At 37.2% G+C, this 24,089-nt stretch overlaps 3 protein-coding genes across 4 annotated transcripts in view; 2 read left to right on the top strand and 1 right to left on the bottom strand.

Annotated features, from left to right (window-relative positions):
* Positions 1-11,819, top strand: part of urb1 (URB1 ribosome biogenesis homolog) — a 49,586-nt gene extending 37,767 nt beyond the window's left edge. Inside the window, exons 33-41 of the mRNA XM_081371354.1 lie at positions 901-1,061; positions 1,870-1,981; positions 2,102-2,208; positions 2,396-2,539; positions 3,973-4,082; positions 4,183-4,362; positions 5,833-6,074; positions 8,612-9,163; positions 11,536-11,819. Of these exons, the coding sequence (XP_081227480.1) occupies positions 901-1,061; positions 1,870-1,981; positions 2,102-2,208; positions 2,396-2,539; positions 3,973-4,082; positions 4,183-4,362; positions 5,833-6,074; positions 8,612-9,163; positions 11,536-11,696 (1,769 nt within the window). The 3' untranslated portion in view covers positions 11,697-11,819. The remainder of the gene's footprint in view (positions 1-900; positions 1,062-1,869; positions 1,982-2,101; positions 2,209-2,395; positions 2,540-3,972; positions 4,083-4,182; positions 4,363-5,832; positions 6,075-8,611; positions 9,164-11,535) is intronic.
* Positions 11,820-12,980: 1,161 nt separating this feature from the next.
* Positions 12,981-13,528, bottom strand: mrap (melanocortin 2 receptor accessory protein; the record flags this gene model as incomplete). Its single annotated transcript, XM_081369826.1, has 3 exons — positions 12,981-13,080; positions 13,252-13,348; positions 13,420-13,528. The coding sequence occupies 3 exons, from the start codon at positions 13,526-13,528 to the stop codon at positions 13,008-13,010; spliced, it is 279 nt and encodes a 92-aa protein (XP_081225952.1). The 3' UTR covers positions 12,981-13,007.
* A 1,476-nt stretch (positions 13,529-15,004) lies between these two features.
* Positions 15,005-24,089, top strand: part of wdr62 (WD repeat domain 62) — a 40,509-nt gene continuing 31,424 nt past the window's right edge. For both annotated transcript variants that reach the window (XM_081370330.1, XM_081370331.1), the window contains exons 1-7: positions 15,005-15,393; positions 15,617-15,708; positions 17,151-17,213; positions 17,303-17,360; positions 20,607-20,777; positions 22,196-22,333; positions 22,888-23,070. In XM_081370330.1, coding sequence (XP_081226456.1) covers positions 15,262-15,393; positions 15,617-15,708; positions 17,151-17,213; positions 17,303-17,360; positions 20,607-20,777; positions 22,196-22,333; positions 22,888-23,070 — 837 coding nt within the window. In that variant the 5' untranslated portion in view covers positions 15,005-15,261. The remainder of the gene's footprint in view (positions 15,394-15,616; positions 15,709-17,150; positions 17,214-17,302; positions 17,361-20,606; positions 20,778-22,195; positions 22,334-22,887; positions 23,071-24,089) is intronic.

The raw sequence follows: 24,089 nt of genomic DNA, 5'->3' as shown, positions 1-24,089 counted from the left end.
CCCTGGATGTGAGCATTAGGTCTAAGGCAAACGGAAGCCATTATAATCAGTGACGCTGTCTACACTGGATAGAGTTTACAGATGTGTGTTCAGTTTCTGATGTATCCACACACACAAGTCTGTTGACAACAGGACAAATGAAGAGTTAAAGAATGTTCACGTTGACAGTTTAAACAGCTTGTTTGTTTCTTCAAAAGGATCCCAGCGTCAGAAACAAGTGGATGGTTTATTTAACAGCGTCCCCGATCACGTCAGAGGATTATATGTTTGTTCGGAGCATTTTGTTTTGTAAACGAGGCACAGTGTAACGGAAAGTTCGCAAATAAACTTTTGTTGAAATATGAAGCAGTCAGCTGTATTTCATCTGAAAGTAAATGATTTCATAATGCTTTGTCTGTAAATGATGATTTTATATAGTTAATGTTTTTATAACTCTAGCTCATGTTTAATAGTTGAGTGGGCATTGACACTGTTTCCTATGAACCGACGTTAACCAATTATAACAGTGTCTGTTTACTGACAAGCCTTAAAGGAGCCGCCCCTTAAAAATACGCCTATAAATTATTTTTTTGTGCAAAAAACTAATATTTTTTTTATTTATTTAAATAAAAAATACAAATACAAATTGTAAGTGTACCTCAAGAAACATGTTAAAATAATAAAAATCAATGTCATGACCCAATCTGCCATAAGATCAACACAATAATCACATTAATTTAATATTATTAATTTTATATGGCCAACAAAATCATTGTGATCATTTTAGTCAGTATCTAGACATATGTCAAGTTTTTTTATTTTTTTATCTTAAAACATTTTTATCAGATTGAAACATTTGCCTGCAAGGTTTTCTTTACATTTGTTCACCTGTGCTGTGCTGTGCTGTGTCTCTCTCATCAGAGTGTGCGGTGGACTGCCAGAAGTTTGTCTCCAGTCATGCTTTGGGTGTCGCAGTGGCGGCCCTGAGCAGCTGTGACCCTAAAGTGAGGGCCGCGGCGTACCAAGTCCTGGGATCCTTTTATCAGCACCTGGAGGGCGCTCGATTCAGAGAGAAGAGACAGGTAGAGACACGTTACTGTTTACAAGTGTCAAATATCACTGTTAGTAAGTGAGTTATTTGAAGATCGTTCCATTTCTGTACTTTTTTTCCATATTTTATGCAATTTTATACGTTGCTTTCAATGTTGTAATAATGGGAAATATTAACAAAATATTTTAAAATTTTGTGTATAATATAATATACCCTTCAAACGTTTGAGTTCAGTAAGATATGTGAGTAAACATTAGATTGATTAAAAGTTACAGTAAAACATTTGTTACAAAAGATTTCTATTTCAAATTATTGCTGTTCTTTTAAACTTTCTATTTTTCAAAGAATCCTGTAAAAAAAAAAAGGTACAACATGTAATATGTATATATAGCTATATACATATGCATGATTATACTTTTCAGAGGGCTGACATTTCTGTATTTAAAATCCTTTTTTTATTGATTTCATGTAATATCAATTTTTTTTTTGAGATTTTGAATTTGGGGTTTTCATAAGCTGTAAGCCATAATCATCCAAATTATAACTTTGCGCGATATTCAAATTTTTCGAGTTTCATCTGTATTAGAGTAAAAAGGATCATGTGACACTGAAGACTGAAGTGTCACTAATATCTGCTGAAAATTCAGCATTCCCGTCACTGAAATAACTTCTATTTTAAAATACATTAAAATAGAAAATAGTTATTTTAAATTGTGAATAATATCACAATATTATTTACTCTATTTTATTGTATCAAATAAATGCTAAATCTTACTGACCCCAACTTTTGATTATATTATTTATTTATTCTAATATTTATGTTTTTATCTAATATCCAGCTGCTGTACTTGCTTGACACCGTTAAGAACGGGATCCAAAAGCAAAACCTCCAGGTACCGTTTGTACACGTGACCTTCATTGCTAAAGTCGCTCAGCAGATCTTGAGACCTGGTGAGTGTGTTCATGGAGCCATAGAGTCGAGTGCTCACTTGACATGTTAACATATAATAAGAGATATGGGATCAGAGTGAAGTTTGCCAAAACCCTGAGTTCAACTTTTCCCCGCTGCAGAGGAACACATGTACATGGTGGTGAGCAGATTTCTTCTGGGAACTCAGTTTCTGGACCTCAAGAGAATTCCTGACTTCTTCAAACTCTTCTACAGCTTTGATCTGGAGGTAATGAAACATCAGAGATCATGCGATTAGACACTTATGGCTGCATAGCAAATAACTCATGGGTGATAAATACAGTATGCTTGGTAATATAGTATACATTCAAAAATGTTCAAATAAACATGTCTAACCAATGAATGTTGTAGTTGCTGAAGACTCGACTCTGATTTGTTTCTGTTCCTCTGTCCAGCACAAAATGGAGCGCGAGTGGGGTTTGAGTATTTTGGAGGAAGGGATCCGGGATAAGCAGTGCTACGAGCTCTGTGAGAAGCAAGGCATCTATCAGACCCTGCTGGGCTTCGGCAGCACGCCGCTGTGTGACCAGGCCTCTCAGGTGTGTGTGTTCAGTTGTGCTGCTAGCGAGCGAAGCAACAATGTAGGGTAGATTAAACTCTTAACGTGCTTCCGTTATCTTCAGATGTCCCTGTAATTGTAAAATCACTGCTCGAAATAAGTTGCAACTGAGAATTAGTTGCAGAATACAATAAGCTCTAAAATAAAAAAAAATAATTTAATATAAAACATTTTTCTTGATTAGTGCAGAATGCAAATTTTTTTTAATACCTTTTGCTGTAACTTTTTTTTTTTTAAATGTTAATATCCTAAACTTAATTTTAGGGTTTAAATTAGTAAGTACGCAAGTAATACACATTTTAATGAGGAAGAAATAGTAAATGTATTAACTGAAATTTGAAGTCCTAAAAGGTGTAACAGAAGCGTTTTGCTAGGGTTAACTCAACCAAACGCATCCTATATGAGATTAATCAGTTATATACAACAACATAAAAGTCATATTACAACTTGCATCTGCACAAAATGACGCGAATGCGCACGTGAACGTGAACTTGACCGTGCTTGTCTGAATGTGTAACTCTGAATGTGGACGCGCTCTTCCTGTAACAACAACGCTGAAACACGGGCAACTAAAGCACAAATCATTTATAATATTCTTTTACAGTAGCGTTCTCATTATGATGTTATGTAAATGATAGATTGGTGCTGCACATCTTGCTTTTGACTGTATTTTCATGAGCTAAGAGATTCCAGGCATCACTGCAGTGCGCGCTTTCAAATCCATAGTTTCCATAGTTTTTTCATTAGTCTGGACTGCATGCTGTCCTCACCAATATAAGACATCAGCAACCGCCCCAAATCCCAGAATAACCAATCAGAAAAAAAATGACTTCCTGTTTGTGGTGCATCCGATACAGTTTGCTGCTTCATCTTTCAAGATAAGTTTCTTTGCAAACTCTCAATAACAATTTTTACGACTTAAAATCATTTTATTTATTTTTTTTACAAAAATGCTCCGAACAAACATATTCAAATAAATGAATAAACAGATCTCTGCCGTGATCTGGGACGCTATTAAATAAATGTTTCCTGACACTGGGATCCTTTTGAAGTCTGTACAGACACTGAATTTATCCGTTTAGGATTAATCTGATCATAACGTAACAGGCGGTCTGCAATATATAATATGAGGATGTGCAATGCTAGAGCCTTTGTTAACATATCGTGTGCGCTGTTTGTCCAATCGATGACACTGACACCGCATATATGCAAATAAGGACGTCAGCCCAGGGTTTAGGAATGAACAGTGTGAAACCTCAACTTATTAATACCTAGGGTTTTTTAAGTGTGAAAAGCCTTATAAAGTACTATACAAGTTTTCTAATTGTCACATATAGTAATACTTGTAGTGTAATATGGCATGGGATCTCTGGAAAACTGTTGGTTTGACAATTTTCTGCTCTGCTGTTCCAGATTCAGATAATAAATGTTTTGCGGCAGACGGCTCATGGCAACAGAGCAGCGTATGTCCTCACCAAAGAGCATGGAGTCCTAACATGGATATTACAGATTATAGAAAAGAGGTGATTTAACTAATGGAGTATATACCAGCTTTGACATGTGCTTTAAGTCTCATTACTTTGTGGGCTCACTTTAGAAACTGATTAGATTTGTTTCCTGTAGGAATGTTGACAGTAAGCTGTTGAGTTCGGTCATCGAGCTGCTTCATGCTCTGTGGTTCACTAATCTGGGTAATAAAGAGGGTCAACCAGAAGAGCGGCCGCAGACTTCAGGCAAATGTCTTCCTCTGACGATCATCAATGAGTTCCTGTGCACGCTGCTCACAGTCATCAGGCATCTGGGGTAAGACCGTGAAAGGTCAAACGTCTGTGAAAAATGCATATGACCTCTGTTTTATTTATTTCCATGAGGTCAGCTTACAATATTATAATAATGGTATAATATATAATGATTTTCCTGTGCCCAAAAAACAGTCATGGACTCGTTTTTCACGTCCATTTTCCACTTTCTCTCTACGCCTTAAAACAGGAATTCACAAGCTTTTTTCTCAGCAGAACCCCTTCGATGTAATATATTTACTAAGTTAATATTTTAATAATTTAAGGACACATTCACATGTTTACAGCTCTCTGATGATGGTTAATTGTGAGGAACGACAGAAGAAAGGTTGGAAATGGTCATGAAAAACTAATGTAAGACTTTATCGATGCAAAAAAAAACCCTTGCTTGGCTAGAAACGTTTGCATACTTGAGTATGTTATGGGTAGATTCTGTTAACCTTTTATGCCCTCTTTTTTTAAAGTCTTTATTTTGTTTTTTGGACTCTACTAGGTTTTCATACTTGAATGTTCGAAACACACATTATTTTTCCCATACTCTCCATTGTTGCAGCTCCTCTCCTCCCAGTCTGTCAGTAACGCTCTGTTTAGTTCCTGTCTCTATGAAGCCCCTCCTTCTGAAAAGCGCAGTGTGCTCTGATTGGTCGGATGGACCAGTGTGTTGTGATTGGTCAAGCGCTTTGAGCATGTTTTGGAAATGTCATAAATGCCATAACCACGAATTTCAACACTATAACACAACTCAACCAGACCAGGGCACTTTTTTGCGTGGCTTTGGGCGGGAATTATTTAAATGAGGAATATTGTGACAGAAGAAAACTCAAGACTTTAAAGGTCCCATATTGTACACCTTTCTGAAGTTTTATTTTAGGTTTTGATGTCTTTAAGAATATATATTTGCGGTATAAGTACAAAAACAATCTCAATATATTTTTACAGCTCCTTTCTCAGGAGCTCTGCCAAGAACAGGTTGATTTTTGCCTGTCTACTTAATATTCATTAGCCTCTCTTCTGATTGGCCTGTTGTTTTCTGAGTGACCCACCATTGGTGGGGGTGGTGACTGAAGGCGGTGACTGAGTAGTTCTGACATCAGGTTTATACGGAAGTCACAACGGCTCGTGAAAAGGCACAGCTACTTTAGGCATTTGTCTGTGGATCGACTGTTTTGAAACTTATATGGTAGTTTCATTGCCCCTAGACCTCTGTTATCATGAAAAAAGCCAGGAAATTTCAGTTTTGACAATATGGGACCTTTAAATGAGGCGTTTTAGTGAGTTCAGAAACAGTGCGCACTGACATAAAGAATAACTCGCTTTGTATCTTTGCAGACCTTTTCCATGCTCAAACAGCAACATTACACACTAAAGAAAGTTGAACAAGTAAAAAAGCAGAATAGGACCACACGCAATCACCACTTTTTTCATCAAACGCAAGAAAATAGTTTTAATTTGTTCTTTCTCTGTTCCTGATCAGGAGTGGTGTGAGCATGCTTCAGCTGAAGGCAGTCCTGCACACTCTTGACTCTGTACTGATGCATCATGGGACAGCTCTGAACGCTCATAAAGAGGCAGGCTGGCTGACGCTACACCCACAGAAAGTGTCGTGCTGTGAAGTGCTCGGTCTCCTGCAGCGCTGGGCAACACTGGCCCGGGACGCCTCACTGCTGTCCGCTCTTCAGGCCCTCATCAGCAAACACAGAGTCAAAGAGCTGATGGGTAAGAGTCCAAACACATTACAGGTTCAGTACAAGGTAAAGGGTTCGTCAAATTCAGTCACTGTCGTTTGACATCTCTATAACTTTATGAAAAAAGTCTAAGGGCCAAATTTACTTGCATCAGCTCAAAATTTCTGAGAGGAGAGTATTTAAATGAATAATGCAACGTGATTTACTCAGGTTTGCGCAAGTCAATTTAACACCCCCATTGTTTAACCCTCTGGGGTCTGAGCTGTTTTTGGGGCCCTTGAGATGTTCTGACATGCCCTGACATTTGTGCTTTTTTCAGTTGCTTATAAACATATTAATGGCAAAGGTGTAAATTCACTCTATAAAGCACAAACAGGGCTACCATAATATGTGAGCCACGTGTATGTACATGTTTTCATTTTTGAGAGAATAATGTTTATGCATGGTTATTGAAAAAAACTAAAATTTCTGAAATAAGGCCACAAAACACATAGTAAATATGTGTCAATAAGACTTTTGAATAATGGATGTCCTCGCCTAGTGTTTTTTCTTCAAAATTATGTGAAAATAGTCTTGCTTTATCGTTCACATAAAACCATACATTGATTTAAATTGATGTAAAACAGGTTTTGCTTGGAAAGCCAATATGCGAGGAGGCGTGAATGAGGAGTGGTTTACAACAATGTCCCACCCACTCTGCATAATGACTCTGCATAATTAGCCATTCATTCAGGTGTGAAACTGGCTGAGCCACAATGCAAGAACAAAAGATATATTTAGAAGAAGACTTATATTGACCATTTAAGATTTTGCTTACATCTATCTTGTAAATATGTTTTGCCATTTTATTAAAAAGGTTACAATTACAACAATATTACAATTTCAACAATATTTCAAGTGTACACTTTCTTTGTAAAAAAAAATGATTATAGGCCTACATTTTATCTATGTATTCATTACTTTCATATTTCGCTTGACTGTAACGTTGTTTTCATGAAATATTAGGGCATATTGTTAATTTGCAGTTTAATACGTTGCTTATACAAATAGCCTACATTTTATTTCAACATATTTCAGTCGATTTTTACTCATCTCAGTATAGCAATACAGCTTGCTGAAACATCATCATTCATTCACACACGCGATTTAAATTTAAACTGTCTTTGCCAGCTGTGGTAAACAGCGCGCATCTCTGCCGTTCATTCATTCATAAACAGAAACCCACGTGAAGAAATTCACGTGAGAAGGAAAAAAACTTACTAGTATTCCTCAGCTCGCTCCTCGATATACCCGCACTTCTGGGGGACATTTTCCATTAACATTCCTCACAGCTGCAAGACGGTGTAAACAAGTAATGATCTGAATAAACTTGTGTTTTCTCGCGCTGATATGGGGGCGTTCACAGGATTGCGCTTGGATTGCCTCAGTCATTTGCGTTTGAATAGCGTGCGCTCTCCGTGGGCGGAGTCACATTACATCTGAATCAGATGTAATTAGCTCGACTGGAATCGCTCTCTTTTAATACAGATTTCACAAGATGAGAATATTTGTTTTTTATATAAATTACTTCATTAAAAAGAAGAGAATTCAAGCTTCATGCCTGTGTGACTGTATGCCTGTTTGACTGAGTATTCGCTGAGTTATTGTTCATTTTCGGACGCGTTTCAGAATGGACTACACTGGCAGAGAGAAGGCAGAACTCGTATCACGTTTATTTTTCTTTATTTGGCAAAAAGCACAGCACTTTGTTTTTATTGTGAGTATACACAAAAATAATACACATTTAACAGAATCGATTGATGTATGAAACTTGTTTTGTAAAATCAAAGTCAAAAGAGTATTTCGGGTCTCAATTCAACTCATAAGGAAAAAAGCGAGCAGATCACGCCGGCGTGATCTCCGACCTCTGAGGGTTAACATCAAGCTTTTAATGTTGTTTATCAAACCATGTGTAAATTCATAAGTCAACACCATTGCTGAGTATTTTCTCCTTAAAACTGCAGTGAATCAAAGACAGTCTCAAAAACACGGTTTGATATCGCTGGTGTTTCTGACGTCACAAACTACCTTGTAACCAATCAGATCAACGTGTGATCGTCAACGAGTGGATCTCTGAGCTGGAGTGAGTGAGTGGAGGCGGGGCTCATTTGCATATTCATAGAACCGCATATACTAAATGAGGCATGGGTGTAGAGTAACATTCAAGCTATTTTAAGGCATGAAGAATTTTATTTTCAAGGAAAAACCATTCAATATGTAATTTTTGTGATCAAAAATGAGTTTTAAGGGATCAAATAATTGACTACAGGGGGACTTTAAAAGAAAAGTCGTAAGTTATTTTGAATTGTAATAATATCGCCTGTATTATTAATTAAATAAATGTAACCTTGGTAAGCTTAAAAGACTTCTTACAAAAACAATTACAAACATTGACCAACCCCAGACTTTTAAACGGCAGTGAACACGGACAGTCCTTGGCCTTGTGGAAACTAGATGAATGTTAGACACACAGATCACATGTTTTGACACATTCTTGTTCCTAACTAAACATTTCATGTGTTTATTCAGGCTCTGGAAGAGAGAAAGGGCAAGGAAAATGCCACTCAGCAAAGCACGCTCAGTTTCAGATGGAAAAACAGACAGAAACTGTAGATGGACAAGGGGAAAAACTGGAGCAGGCTTTGCTGGACGAGTGTAAACCACTTCTTAGAAACATCCTCACACATTGGGAACCCAAACCTGAACCCGTAGACAAACCTGATTCAAGCAATCTAAACGTTGCAACTGCATGTTTAATTCTCAAGTGGGCCCTGAAGACATTGACCGAGAGCCCGTATGATGACAGCTGCACCTCAGCTCTTTTAAAATGGGTGAATAGCGTCATTCTTCCGCGCTCTGCCATCGTAGACGCTGTTCTGTCTGATGAAATCACGAGAAAGGACTTTCTAAGGTTATATCACCACACAGCGCAAGAGAATGGCTCAACAGTGGACACCCTTCAGCTGTTCTCTAGAGTCATGGTTCATTTGCTCGAGGCGCGCGGCGGGTTTCTGGACGTCATCCACCAGACGGTGTTACGAACCTGCTTGCCTGCGAATACAGATGATGGTGCGAAGAAAGGTAAGGCCACAGCCATAGAGCACAGCAGTCAATCCCAGTCATTTCCTCTCTAGAGACATTGAGTTTTAGCACTTAGGTCTCAGATTTAGCGTGTTCACACTTCGGTTAAATCATTTTCACATCCTGCTCCATGTTATTTAAATAGCAAATGCATTTGCGCCCATTTGTTCGCCCATGGGCTGCTGGTCTGAAAACGAGGTGTGTTCAGGCGCATTGTTGGCGTGTTGCTATTTTGAGGAACTGATATAGACTGTGCCATTAACCAACTGAAACCTGGTCTAAAGTCAATGGCGCAGTATTTTTTTGTTATTTAAAGAGTGCATTAGTAATGTGTGCCTATCGGCGGGTCCACAACGCACGTACACTCTTATTAAACACACAGCAGCACACAAACATGCCAAGTATTAAACATTAAAGGATTACAATGTAAAAGATTTTTATTGTGTACATAAGGATATGGTGGAATCCGGCTTGTCCCGTAGATGGTCTTTAACCTCGTGCACGAGCAGAGCCGTTTCCTCGCTAGAGGAGCGTTCAGTTTTTCCGCTTGCAAATTCCTCCATGTAAATAGCGAATCTGCCATGGCGTGAGTGCAACTGGCTTTTAAAGGGAATGGGAGATGAGACTCAGATGTGCCCACGTTGTGCCCAAAACACACCCATTACTCATTAAGAGAATAGGGACAACCCTTTTAGACCATGCGCCGGGAGCGCCGACCATTTTTCCCGTCGTTAAACTAGAAAAAGTGGATTTGGACACGCACTAAGTGAACTTGAGCTGTGCGCTTTATACCATGAGCTTGGATCAGGGGTGGGTAACGTTGGTCCAGGAGGGCCACTGTCCTGCAGAGTTTAGCTCCAACCCTGAAAAAAACTCGCCTGATTGTAGCCTTAGTGATCCTGAAGACAATGATTAGCTTGTGTTTGATTAGGGTTGGAACTAGACTGTGCAGGACAGTGGCCCTCCAGGATCAACGTTCCCCACCCCTGGCATAGATCCTTAAAATAGGGCCCTTGGTGTGCCTCGACTGAAATGTGAATGCAACGTGGACCAAAGACATCTAAACGAACCGAAAAATGGATGTGATGTCAATGATATCTTAGTTGGTCAGAGCGAAAGTGGATGTTACTTGTTCAGATTAAATTTTCCGTTGAAAATTCTAATGTTGGTCATACTTACAAAAAGTAGAGTCTGTGATTGCGAATGACAGCATCAACACCGACTGACAGACGCACATTTTCCTCAAAAAATTGGATTCATCCGCGTATAATTCCGCGAATAACTGCAGTTGCAGATTTCGAACAGAGATGGCGGTAAAGAGGGAAAAACTGCGGACTGCAGCTTTAAATTGTAATCATATTTCACTATATTATTGTTTTTGTTTGTATTTTTAATCAAATAAATCCAGCCTTGGTGAGCAGAAGAGACTTTTTAAAAACATTTAAAAATCTTACCGATCCAAAACTTTTGAACAGTAGTGTAGATATTTAGCCTGGTTAAAACCAGACCCTTCTCAGTTGAAACTGAGAATAGGGTCTGGGGAAGCTATGTATACAAATCATTTCCAAAGGGGCGTCACCAACTGACGTAGCTCAAATTCATCTGGGCGCAATTGTATAGTCTTAAAACCAATCAGATCGATGAAGGGGATGACGTATGCTTCGAGTGTTGTTCTTTGCTCCGGTTTTAACGAAAACGGTAAGTTTAAATCGCTCAAAACAGACGCGATAATTGATTCGTTTATATACTGTCTTTGATTCAAACGAGTGATGTTTCACGGCGGCAACCGGCGTCACATGTTGACGCTAAAGGGTGCCCTTTGCGTCGGATATTAAAGAAATTTCAAAAGCGTCAGTATTATGACGCCCTAGGATGAGAATGCGTTGCATGTAAATCCCTCCCCAAACGTTTCTGATTGGTGCCTCGATTTCAGCGGCACAGTAATGAGTTTGAATGGGCTCTTCTCCAGACTATCCTGAAGAGAGAATTAAAATTCGCCGGAAGTAGTCTGGGTTTTCCCAGGCTAGTAGATATTTGTAATCAATTACTATGTCAATAGTTTTGTATTGTACAGTTGTTTCTGTCACATGCAGTTCTTCAAGTGATGAGTTTCATTCACTCACTGTAATGATATTATAGGTGCACTCTTCCCACCCAATTTTAGTTACTTTTTTCCCTCTTCAGAGCAAAGATGGGAACATTTGCTATTCCTCTGATGGCTGGATAGTTTGGTTTACAGCTCTTTATTGAAGAATGTTTGTTGAAAACCCTGTTAAGATGATGAATGGGAAACATGCATTTGTTGAAACGGTCTATAATCACTGTGGCATATGTTTTTCCACTGAAATATTGTTTGTTTGTTTTGTTGTCAGAAAGCGGCCTGAAACTGCTGTCTCTGTACATCTATGAGCTGTGGAGTGGCGCTCGGTCACCTGACCTCCTGCTGACCCACGCCAGACTGATGCGCAACAGGACGCCCACATCTCACTCTCTGCTCATGTGTGAGGAGATCCTGTCTGCGCTCGACCCCTGACGTGCTGCGGCTTCAGATTATCACGCAAAATGGTAATAGAAGATGTTAAGTGGATCTTTTTGTAATTTTATAATTTTAAAATAAAAAAGATGAACAGGCCTTTTGTGTTTGTGTTTTTTTCGTGTGTGCCTATTAATGATTTTAGTATGATTGCATTTACAATGCACATTTTTTATAGTTTAGCATTGATAGACTTTTTTTTTTTTTTTGGGTACAGCCAACCCAATATTTGACTGTTTTGTATGGAAGCTCGTTTCTGCCACCAATAAATAAATAAATACAGTACAAAAGGTACTCAAAACAGAGTTTATCTCCCACAATTCATAGTTTTTCTCAGAATCATGTGATACAAACTAGGGGTTATAAAGTCAAATTCTGAAAATGTATAATTTTGACTTTATAATTTGCTATTGCGAGTTTATATTTCACAATTTTGACATTTTCTCGCAATCGCAAGTTTATGTCTCGTATTTCTGACTTAACTTGTCATTCTGAGAAACATGTATCTCACTATTCAGACTTTATAAATAGCAATTGTGACTATTTCTCAGTATGGCTAGTTTATAGTCTGACCTTTTTTCTGGCAGTTGAGATTTTATATCTCACATTTCTGACTTTATATCTCAGAATTGCGACTATTTCTCAAAATATCAACTATATTTCTCACAGTTGCAAGTTTATATCACAATTCTGACCTTTTCTTGCAATTTCAAGTTTATATCTCACATTTCTGACTTTATTTTTCATAATGGCGAGTTTATATCTCAAAATTATGAATTGATTTTTCAGACTTGAGACTTTATATATCATTTATGAGAACAAAAGTCAGAATTTTTGGATAAAAGGTCGCAATCACCTTTTTTATTTTCTGTGATGGGAACGAGCTTCCATGATTTTGAGATTACCAGCTGAAATGTCAAAACTGTCAGTCATCTATTGACATGATCACATGTTAATATACAATTTTTTCATATATTTGTAGTTACTTTTTAGTAAATACTGTGTGTAATAAGTGTTAAATTTCAGAAATATTATGTACATCTGATTTTCCATCACTAAATTATATATATATATATATATATATATATATATATATATATATATATATATATATATATATATATATATATATATATATATATATATATATATATATATATATATATATATGAGAGAGATATGAGAGACACATTGATCAGGATATCATGGTTTAATGTCAGATCGTAGGCAGTGATTTTTCTCCAGTGTCTGTTTTCACTCGTGTTCAGAATCAGATCTCATCATGGCTTTGTGTCTTCGTGAAGTTGCTTCTTATTTGTATCTTTTCTGAGGAGATCCATAGCCTTTCATTAATGGCAAACCTGATTTTTTGACATGAGGACCCCTATAAACAAATAAAAATATAATAATATTCACTTCATATATGTGTTGGTCTTTTGTTAAGCTTTAAAGACTATCTAGAAGGTTTTTTATCATAGAAATGAACATATCTAAAATGACCACAGTGTGATAAATAAACATGTTTATACAGTGAAATTAGCTCTTTCATTCTTACCTTGGTAGTTGCCCTGTGTGTGAGATAAGTGATAAAATCAAGAAGAAGCAGCCAATAAATGCAGCTAGAATGATCCAGAATATTAGCACAACTGAATCTAGAGAGAAAGACAGTTAGACGTCACATCAGCTGAGCTGTGATCAAGAAGAGAAAGTTAAAGTAGCTCACATCTGTTGTACTTCAGTGCAGTGGCGTTCACAAAGACTGGGTCCACGTAGTCGTAGTAGTACTCGTAGTCCAGCACGTATTCAGACTCCGGCTTAGTGGAGTTCTTCATTGTCTTTCGGTTCGGTGATGTTGTGTGTGAAGCTGAAACGCCACCAAAAGCCTGAGTGATTTTAAATCCTTGATCCCAGGTGAATCACAAGCCACACCCCCTTTTACTAGATTTCTATATTAGACTAGATTTTCCACATTTGTTATACAGGTGAGTTTCTCTTCAGTTAAAAACAAAACAAAAAAAATCCATAAAGGAATTAAGGAATAAATAATAATAACTATTATTATTAATTACATTTGTGTATAATGATTATTAATAATTATTTATTTGTTAAATGACAATAATAACAATTAGAATTATTACTATTACAATTATTATTGTTGATAATTATTTATTAAATAATAACTAATAATTGTTAATACTAATGGATTCTTTATCATTATATTTGTGAATATAGGATATTTCTGATTTAAACTTGAACATTTCTTATTCAGATGAATTTCTCTGAATGAATGAATAAATAAAATTATTGTTGTAAAATTACTGTAATAAATAATAATAGTACTATTATTTTGTTAATTGTTATTAATTTAATTGTTGATACAAAATTATAACAATGAGATAGATAAGTTCAATAATAATTACAGCAGCATTAATAATAATTATGATTATTACTATTATTTATTATTATTTTTTATTAAATAAAGAACAGTAACAATTATTATTATAATTAGTAATTATTATAATAATTTTAATTATAAGAAATAATGAATAATTAAATCAATAAAAGTATTATTTATTATGAATTTAATAAATAACAATATTATTTGTATCATACGTTTAATTATCAATAATAAAGCTATAATTATTATTCTTTGTTAAATAATTATAATTATTACTATTATATTGATTATTATTATTGATGAGGATTTATTAAATAACAATAATTATTATAATTATTGTTATTAATAATGATACTGTTTTTATAATAATAATTATTATTAATAATAATATTTGTGTTATTTCATAGAAATAAACAACAATCGTCAGAAAGATGTTTTTTGCTGCTAATAACTAATGTATGGCAAAAATAAAGTGAAAAGGGACCTCTAAGTGAGAGCTTTAAGTCTAAAGAATCAGTCAACCAAAATATATCTAGCACCCCCCCCCAAAAAATATTTTACAGAAATTATTTGTGTCCTGTTTACAAAATAAGAAACATCAAACATATGGTGTTAAATTTCAAGAAGGTAATGTAGTGTCTATCCTAATGTTTTAACCCATTTATGTCATTTTGAAAAACTGTAAATGATTTTCGCTTGCATTATGTTTACGATTAATGATTATGTGTTCAAAAATTATGTGTGATGGATTTATGATCACAACTTTCGCAGTGATGATAATAAGTTAAGACGTCTGGGCAAACCCATACATGAATCGACCAATAGTGAGTGAGTTACACGAATGATCCCGCCTCCCTTGCGGGATTCATCCAATCACAGAACACGGTGTATGTTTGAAACGGCCAGTCTCAGATCACATTACATGGACTTCATTGCCTACAGCTGTTTGTACATTGTCGAAGTTTCGTTTTCAGCCGAAAATCAAACAGAAGTCATTTCATCGAACTTTATGAACTAAAACTTCTGATACACAATCAGTATTACACCGAGTATAAAACATCCGAGCGTTCGCGTGTCTGACCAATGGACGCGTTTTAATTGCAAACGAATATGTGACTTCAGAGTGTGGATTATTAATTGAGCCGTTTTAAAGAAGAGAGTTGCACTATGGCGGATGGAGCGAGTCTAAACCCAAGTTGCTTGACCTCTCGAGCAAGGAAAGTCAATAACAGCGTTTCAATCCCAGCGAACATGAAGAGAAAACCCCGACAGAGCAACAGACGAGACATTCATAACCGGGTATGAACAACAACACCACTCATGATTCACAGGCCAGAAAACTCAACGACTCTTCCTGTTTTTACATTCGTCTTCATGATGTTTGTTATTGTTTGTGTGTCGTTCATACACATGCACAACTGCACTTTGCACAGCCGGTTTATTGCATTGCGTTAATTGACGTGCATGAGATGGTTGGATGTGTGAAGTGCTTCATGAAGTTGTATTGTGTTGTGTATTGCAGGTCGTCCTGGAGAAGGTCCTGGGCATCAGTGCCTCCAGCAGCAGTGCTTTAACCTGCGACCACAACACGGGTTTAGTGGCTTATCCTGCAGGGTAAAGTTACCACTGCCTCTATATACGTGTTTTCTGTGTCCAAGTCCACACTTAAAAGTCACTAAAAAACGAAGACTGCCATTTACTCACACATTTGACGTTCTATTTGTCTTTTGTTAAACAAAAAGTCAGTCTTTGAAAAATTTCCTGACTGCTGTTTTTCCTTATAATGGAAGTGAATTATGACTGGAGCTGTCAATCTCAAAACTGACAGGCCTAAAGTAATCCATACGATTTGTGTGTTGTGTTACTTTTCTGAAGACATGGCTTTGTGTGTTGGCAACAAACCGAAATTCGCTGTGCTCTGTCAAATATCATATCAAATATGGTGCCATCAGTGATGGTTCTTCACGAGTCATTGGAGAGTCAGTGGCGTTTGGGGCTACATGAGTCTGTTTCCTAACTTATAACGACTTAAGAAGTTCACCCAAAAATGAAGATTATCCAATAATTTACTCACCCTCAAGTCATCCTAGGTGTATATGACTTTCTTCTTTCAGCCAAACACAGTCAGAGTTAGGCCTATATTAAAAAATATCCTGGCTCTTCCAAGCTTTATAATGGGAGTGAAAAAGAAAGCACAGCATCCATCATAAAAGTAATCCATACAACCCCAGGGGGTTAATAAAGGACTTCTGAAGCAAAGCAATGCGTTTTTGTAAGAAAACTATCCATGTTTATTACTTTAAAGCCTGTAGTCACTGGCTTCGGGTAATGTCCGTACGCGAGTCTAGTTCCGGTGGAAGAGTGACCTCTGACCCGATGTAGCGTAAGCTTAGGTGAGAGTAGATGCCTCTCGCGGTTCAAACTAAAAGTGCAAGATTAGTTAGGCTATACAGGTTTGGAACAACATGAGTAAATTACAATTTTTGATCTCAGGTGATCTTTAAACTTTATTCTGCTTGGACACCTGTGGGAACAAGAGAAACTTCAAACTAGTGTAAAATATCTTTTTTTTCAGCGTGGACGCATTAAATTTATCAAAGATGATAGTAAAGACATTTTATAATGATACAAAAGATCAAATAAATGCTGTTTTTTGAACTTTCTATTCATTGAAGATTCCTGAAAAAAAAATGCATCACTGTTTCCACAACTTTAGTAATAATGTTGAAAACCGTGAACTGAGCACCAAATCAACATATTAGAACGATTTCTGAGTCATAAAGTGACACTGTAGACTAAAAACTTAGCTTTGCCATCACAGAAATAAATTGAATGATACTTAACTTGCATATTAATAATTTCACAGTTACAGTATTACTGTTTTTACTGTATTTTAATCAAGTAAATGCAGCCTTGCTGAGTAGAATATACTTTTTTTCCCCAAAAACATAAAAAAAAATTGTACTTACTCCAAACTTTTGAACAGTAGTTAATGCGAACTGTAAATTATTACTTTCATCTGTGGACTAATGCAGATATGATGTTGTGTGTTTCAGTTGTGTTATTGTCATCCTGAGCCCAAAGAAAAACAAGCAGACTCACATATTTAATACATCCAGGTAAACAACACGCTTTTTGTCTTTACTTCAGTAGCGTAGTGTTGTCCATTGAAACTGAATTAAATCCGAATCATGTGTTTGTTACTTAGGAAAACCTTCAGTGCCTTGGCTTTCTCGCAGAATGGAAAATATTTGGTCACTGGTGAGGTAAGTGTTCGGAGATGTTTAATGAGGGCCAGAAGAATGACGACTGTGCTGAATGCCCTTAGAGGCAGTCTCTCACTGATTCGTACGGTTATCTTCTGTATATGCGGCAGAGGAGGGCTCACGTCTGGCCTTCTCCGTGCGCTCCGACACATTCCTGCTCCCCGGTCGTCATAGCGAGGCCCAGTGTCTGTCCCGACTTGGAAAACCAACAGAGAATCGCTGTAGCGACAGCAGATCACAAATGCAGTGCAATGCCTGCTTTGCTTTTTTAGCCCTCTGACTAATAAGGCTGCGTATTGCATTGGGGAGTTGGCAGATACTTAAAAGAATAGATCACTCAAAGAAAAAAATTGAGTGAAAAAAGCCACTGGAAGATTCTTTAGATATTTTTGCTTGTGCGTTTCACAGAAAGAATAGCCTCAGATGGGTTAGGACTGGCCGTGATGCAGATTTCTCTGTTTTGCGTGAACTATTTCTTCAACGGTTTAAGTTTGAGCGGAGTCACAAGATTGATATCCCTGCAGCTGCGTTTAGAGGAGGATTAGTCACCATTTAAACTCTTGAAAGGCACATGTTGTCCTACATTCTCTGACACATGATTATGGCTGCTTTTTCCACTCATGCTTTTTCTCACTATCTGACCGTGTTGAAAACTAGTAAATAAAAATCTCATCAAAAATAGCATACTGTCATACTATTTCTGCAGCGTGTACGAATAAAATATCCAAATGACCTACTACATTAGCCTAAATTAATGTTTTTAATATAGCAAAGACTTTATATATAGAAACACATACACAGTACACACACATATATTATGTAAACACAAACTTTTATTTTGGATGCGATTAATCTTTTGACAGCCCTAATAGAAAGTCGTCATGGCGTCACTGCAGCTGCTGTTAGAAGCTCCTGGTGCCATAAAAACATTCAGTGTTCTGAGACGCTTATGAAATATAAGTTGTTGTTTTTTTTACGCTAAGAAATATTTATGGGACAGTTGATGTCAGATTTTGTTGCTGTTCAGCAAGCAGTTTTTGAGATTTCAGGATTCCCCCATTCAAGTACACAGGACTTTGTCTTGGATGCCTGGAATAGCTGCCCGGAGGCGTTGCCAATATGGCCGCTGAGTGAACAGACTTTCCTTGAAAGGGACTTTAATATAGTCACATTAAATCTCATTATTGGCCACAGTAGAGTACACGTCTATTTTTTCAGCACCATTGGTTCTGGATACATTGTAATTTTTCACCTAGGGATTTAAAAAAGTTTTTGTTAGTGAGTAATAACCATGAACCGAACAAACTCGGATATGGTACAGGACTGTACTTAACCTTTTTAATGAGAAAAAGAACTGCAATCCCATGAAGCATTGCGAATGACATAATAAAACAAATATAAAAGCTATTGTTTTAAATATATGTGTGTAGAATCAATTTATTCAGTTTATTGCAAAACTTATGTATAAAATATTTAAGCAGTTTGATAGCGTAGGGAGACAGAAGGTGTTTGCCATTTTGCTCACTTTTGCACTATTCTGGGCCGTTTTGTAGTGTAAATAGTGTCAAAATAACCATATAAAAATCATACACTAGATGTTTTGTATATAGTACAAGTACATAGTGTATGGTGTGTCATTTGGTCACACAGCTTGACTCTATTACGTCATTCGCAGTGCATTGTGGGAGTGGGCGGGGCTAAGGAGTTCTTTTAGAGTGTTTTGTTTCTCTGATTGGTGGAGATTTTTGCAGAATCATGTAGTTTTCCATCATAGATGTCGCTGTTAAACTTTTAAAATTTTAACTGATGGCTTCAACAAAGGCATATGTAATCGATGAACAACCTCTTAGCCCACAGTAGGTCTGTCTTAAAGTCTGTAAGTTAGCATTCAAAAGAAGTTCCCCTATCAGGGCTTGAATTTCGGTGCGGGATTGCGGGTATTGCGCATATTTTTTATCATTCCCGCAGGTCTCCCATTTATAATGCGGGAAATTCCCGCAAACATTGATTCACTTTAGCATGTAGGTTCAGGTTGTATTAGTAAATTAATCCACGCAGATGGAAAATCAAATCAGTCATTTTAAAACTGTCTGCGAGACGCAATTTCACAAACAGCGTGAGTGATTCCGCGGCGCTGCGTCTTCTATCTCGCGTCTCTCAAAATGGGTTGCACAATGCAATCGTTAAGCGCGCAGCAGGCGGCGGAAATACACTCTCGCGTTTCGGGAGTCGATCGGGCCAGCATTGCATCACGAGTAACTAAAGTTTACCATTTGCACGTCTTTTCAAGTCTCACCAGTTTAAACAGTCACGCGATTTTAAACTCTTCGGTACTTGCGCGCTGTCTGAGAGATGCTTTTTTCTCTGCACACATACATAGAGTAAAGCAGCCTCACAAACAGCTCGCGGGTAACAAAAGTTATTTTTCGTGGATTATAAATCGCTTTAACAGTCAAAAACATAAGAAAATGATGTCAATTTCGGTCTTGGAGAGTATCCTCTAATCTAAACACAGTCGGTTATGTCTTAAATAAGCATAAATCGCACGTGACCGTATAATGAAAACAGGATCCGTGCACTAGCTCTTAAAGGGACAGCAGCCATATGTGTCTGTCATTAATTTGTTTGTCAAAACAACAAAACATAGCTTTCATTTTAAGGAATCAGGATTAATAGCCTATGAATTTAATTTAGTCAGGACTAAAATACTACCCAGTGTTATTTTACATTTGATTAGGCTACTTTATTCAGTCTCTGTAGTATTTCTGAATAGCCTACTAGTTTTAGACCTAAGCAAAAACTTTTCTCTTTATTTCTCTTTATTGATATCTTTATTCTATTGTATTTATTTGTGCTACTTTTTTCAATTTAATTCAAAGATTGAAATCAAGCTTCCTTGAGTTGTGTAAATTCTTAAGAACAAAATGACCCCATTGTAAAAATGCAATGAGTAGGCTAAGCATACATTTAGGCGAGATAAATGTAATTAAAAAAAGTCTAAACTCCCCCCTCAAATTAAAAATTCCCCCCCATAAGAATCACCTAAGGGGGGATTTCCCCCCCATTTTCCAAAATGAAATTCAGGCCCTGCCTATAGAGAAAATAAATAGGCTTTTTTACTCTCGTAACCTGACTGGTGCACTCTGTATAGTAGGGTAGACAAATCTGCATGTGGGGAACCACACAATTAATATGATTTCATGCATTATTTTTACTCTTCTTCATCTCTTCCCTGTTGCTGGGCAGAGCGGGCACATGCCCTGTGTGCGTGTGTGGGACGTGGCAGAGCGGGCGCAGGTGGCAGAGGTCCAGTGCCACAAGTACGGAGTGGCGTGTGTGTCGTTCTCCCCCAACGGTAGCTATATAGTGTCTGTGGGATACCAGCACGACAGGACCGTCAGCGTCTGGGAGTGGAAGGTGGGTGTGACAGACGGCTGCCGGGATGCTATGAATAGTTGTTTAACCCCAGACAAGTGATATTGGACTCTGAGTTTAAGATTACACAGACAATAGTGTGTTTACAGGCAGTGTATTAGTATTCTTGACAACTTTAATTTCTACATAGGCTTGAAAACGGTGTTCTTGCAAATCTGTTTGCTCCCGCTAATGTTGCAGAAATTACATGCTTTATCATAGGTTAATGGAAATGGCAAATTTGTTCAAATGTTTTCCCCTCTGAGGCCCTGTGTACACCTGGTATTAAAATGCGTTTTGGTTGATGGGATCACAAGTAGACGAGAGACGCGTTCCCGTTTACACCTGGTGTTTCTCTTTTGTCCACTTTCAACCACTTCTGTCCTGATTTCTTCGAGGGTAGGGTCTATGCGGGGTAAATGTGTTTTTCGATCTAATGTACAAAATAAGCTCGCGCTATTTACATATGAACACGCAGGAGACGATGGGAAAACACACAGAGAGCAGCAGCTTAGTTTCTGAGCTGACAGACGCAAGATCACGCTGAACGCTGTGAGTGTGTGTTAGAAATCAGGAACGGTGAGAGAACATTGCGCTTGGTACGATTATAATCTTCGATCCAAACTTGGGTCTCCATCTGACAAACTTTAAATCCCGTCTGGCTAGTGTGCTTCCCATAATGTTTTGGACTACCCCTGGAAGTGGTGGAAAGTGGACAAGCTCAAAGTTTTACACCTGTATTTAGCTATCCGATCAACCAAAGCGCATCTTAATACCCGGTTTAAACGGGGCCTAAAAAAGAAACTTTAAAGGGTCATTGGAGACTTTAGATCATTGGACTTTAAAGAATCAGGAGTATTAATATGTCATCATAGCTAATGCTGTCTTCAAATGCTTGTGGGAAGCTCTGTCCGCTCGCGCACAGTCATGTCTGGACAGCTTTCAAAGGATACTCGAGCGCGGATGGACGAGTTCGACACATGCGCAGTGCAATTGCTTTTCCATACTCTACCTTGAACAAACTAAATAATTATATTGTGAACAATAACCTGAATTCAATTTTAATTTCTATCACTTACACCTGGTATCACAAACAAGCGAATGTTTGTTAGTGTGAAAGCTGAGTGACTTTACCCCATTCCCTACAGACTTGCTTTCTCTTGTTCTCCATATAGAGATATATTATTATTACATGTTTAAAATCGACACTTTGCATCTCGTATCTGGAATTTTGCGTTTTCCAGTTAGTAAATAAGATGTCACTCACTTATTCATGTGAATTTGAATCTGAACTCAAAATGAGGATATTTGCTCAGGGGGTGTTGGACGCTGCTTAGGGAACTACCAATCGGGACGCAGCTTGTGATTCTGGTTTACAAGAACACATAAATAATGCTTTTAAATCTTCTCCTTGCTTGTAGAAGGGGACTGTTATCGCATCCAATAAGGTGTCCAGCCGTGTGCTTGCTGTATCGTTCTCGGAGGACAACAGCTACTTCGTAACGGCGGGGAACAGGCATGTTAAGTTCTGGTACCTTGACGCCTCAAAGGAAAGACGGGTGAGACACTTGTTGCTACAGTCCACAGATGCACTGAAATCCAGTCGCCGAAAATGTTTTCAAATACTTAATATTTAGAATCATTTTAATATATTTTTTTTAAATGTTATGGATCTTGAGCTGTAGTTGTAGAGGGACAGGGACAAGTAATTACTCAAAATGGCAGCATCCTTTTAAGATTTTAATAAATATAAGCTTATATACACAATGTTTTATTTTTGCTTGCTGTTTTATGTGCTGCAATACACTGAGGTGCAAATAGCATCTGCCACCATCTTACACCGGTTTACACTTCGTGCAACGGAAATACTGCCATTTTCTCTTTAATGTGAATAGCATCTGCAATTTTATTTTGGTGCCATGATAATTCAGTTCTTTTCACAACATTAGAACTTCAAGTGTGCTGATATGAATCGAAGTGTTTAGTGCAGTTTCCTTTGTTTGCCCACATCCTTCTGTGCCTGGGTTTTTGTTTTCTAACCAAATGGAGCACAAAACATATGCTCACGTTTTCTTCATGTCATTGGTGGCGATCGTCACCTGTTGTCCTGCAGGTGAACAGCACAGTGCCTCTGATTGGTCGCTCAGGGCTGCTCGGGGAGCACCAGAACAGTCAGTTCTGTGGTTTGGCGTGTGGCCGCGGCTCTATGGCCAGCAGCACCTACTGCATCACACACACGGGTCTGCTGTGCCAGTTCAACAGCAACCGACAGCTGGATTCATGGGTTGATCTCAAGGCAAGTCACGCACTGTGCCTTCATTTCGTTGCTGTGATCCATTCAAAATCCTTTAATAGGTCTGGTTTGACAAAATCAATTTCTTGATTTTAATCTGAATTTGATTCTCAAATCAAAACTTCACTTAAATTTGTCATATTTCGCCACTCATCCAAGAAATGGCAATAAGCTTTGTTACTTTTGATGACAAAGTGTCAGCTGTCAAATTCTGCCCGTTTTATTATGAAATTCAAATGATAAATACCGTTTTGGCACTCTTTAATGTGACTGCATGAAATAAATATGAATGAACATCAGAAGGTAACTTGTATATAAATATACAGTATGTCTGACTTAAGAACATTAACTACTTCACCCTTTATTCAAATATAAACAAATTAATAAAAAAAAATGTTATGACAGCCAAGTCAATAGTTTTTATGACACCAATTGTCATTAAAAAGTAATTTATTATAAACTTATTATAAAAATGGTCTTATATACAACTTAACGTTTCTATTCAAATCAGTTGGTAATTTTAAACTTTAATATTCATTCATATGACAGGGTTCCCTGTATAGTTTACAGCTTTAGTTGAGACTTTTATCCTTGAGGAAAAATTTACATATATTGCACCTGATATGTTTCCAAATGAACTGATATCAAATTGAATCGCAAACTTGTGAATCAAATTCAAATCTAATCGAATTGTGAAATTTGTGTTAATGTCCAGCCCTACATTTTGACCCCACATATTTTGGGTTTGCCTTTTCAGCAGTCCTTTCCCAATTGCCCTGTAAACTTATTTATTTACTTGCATTTTTTTTTTTTTTTTTTTTTTTTACTCAGGCATGAATATATTTAGCTGATCTAAATCTTTTTAAATTGCTCTATATCAATAATTGTAGTACATTTTAGTACACAATGAATTTCAGTTGATTTGAACTGAACTCCTATTTGTTTCTGAGACATGTTGAGTAATAAATATTTTGTAGGGTCTTACTGGCTAAGTACTAGGTGTTGGTGCTCCAGGAAGGGGA

Source organism: Scardinius erythrophthalmus, assembly GCF_964197995.2.
Source record: "Scardinius erythrophthalmus genome assembly, chromosome: 7".
NCBI classification, from domain to species: domain Eukaryota; kingdom Metazoa; phylum Chordata; class Actinopteri; order Cypriniformes; family Leuciscidae; genus Scardinius; species Scardinius erythrophthalmus.
This window is presented reverse-complemented; position numbering and strand designations above follow the sequence as displayed.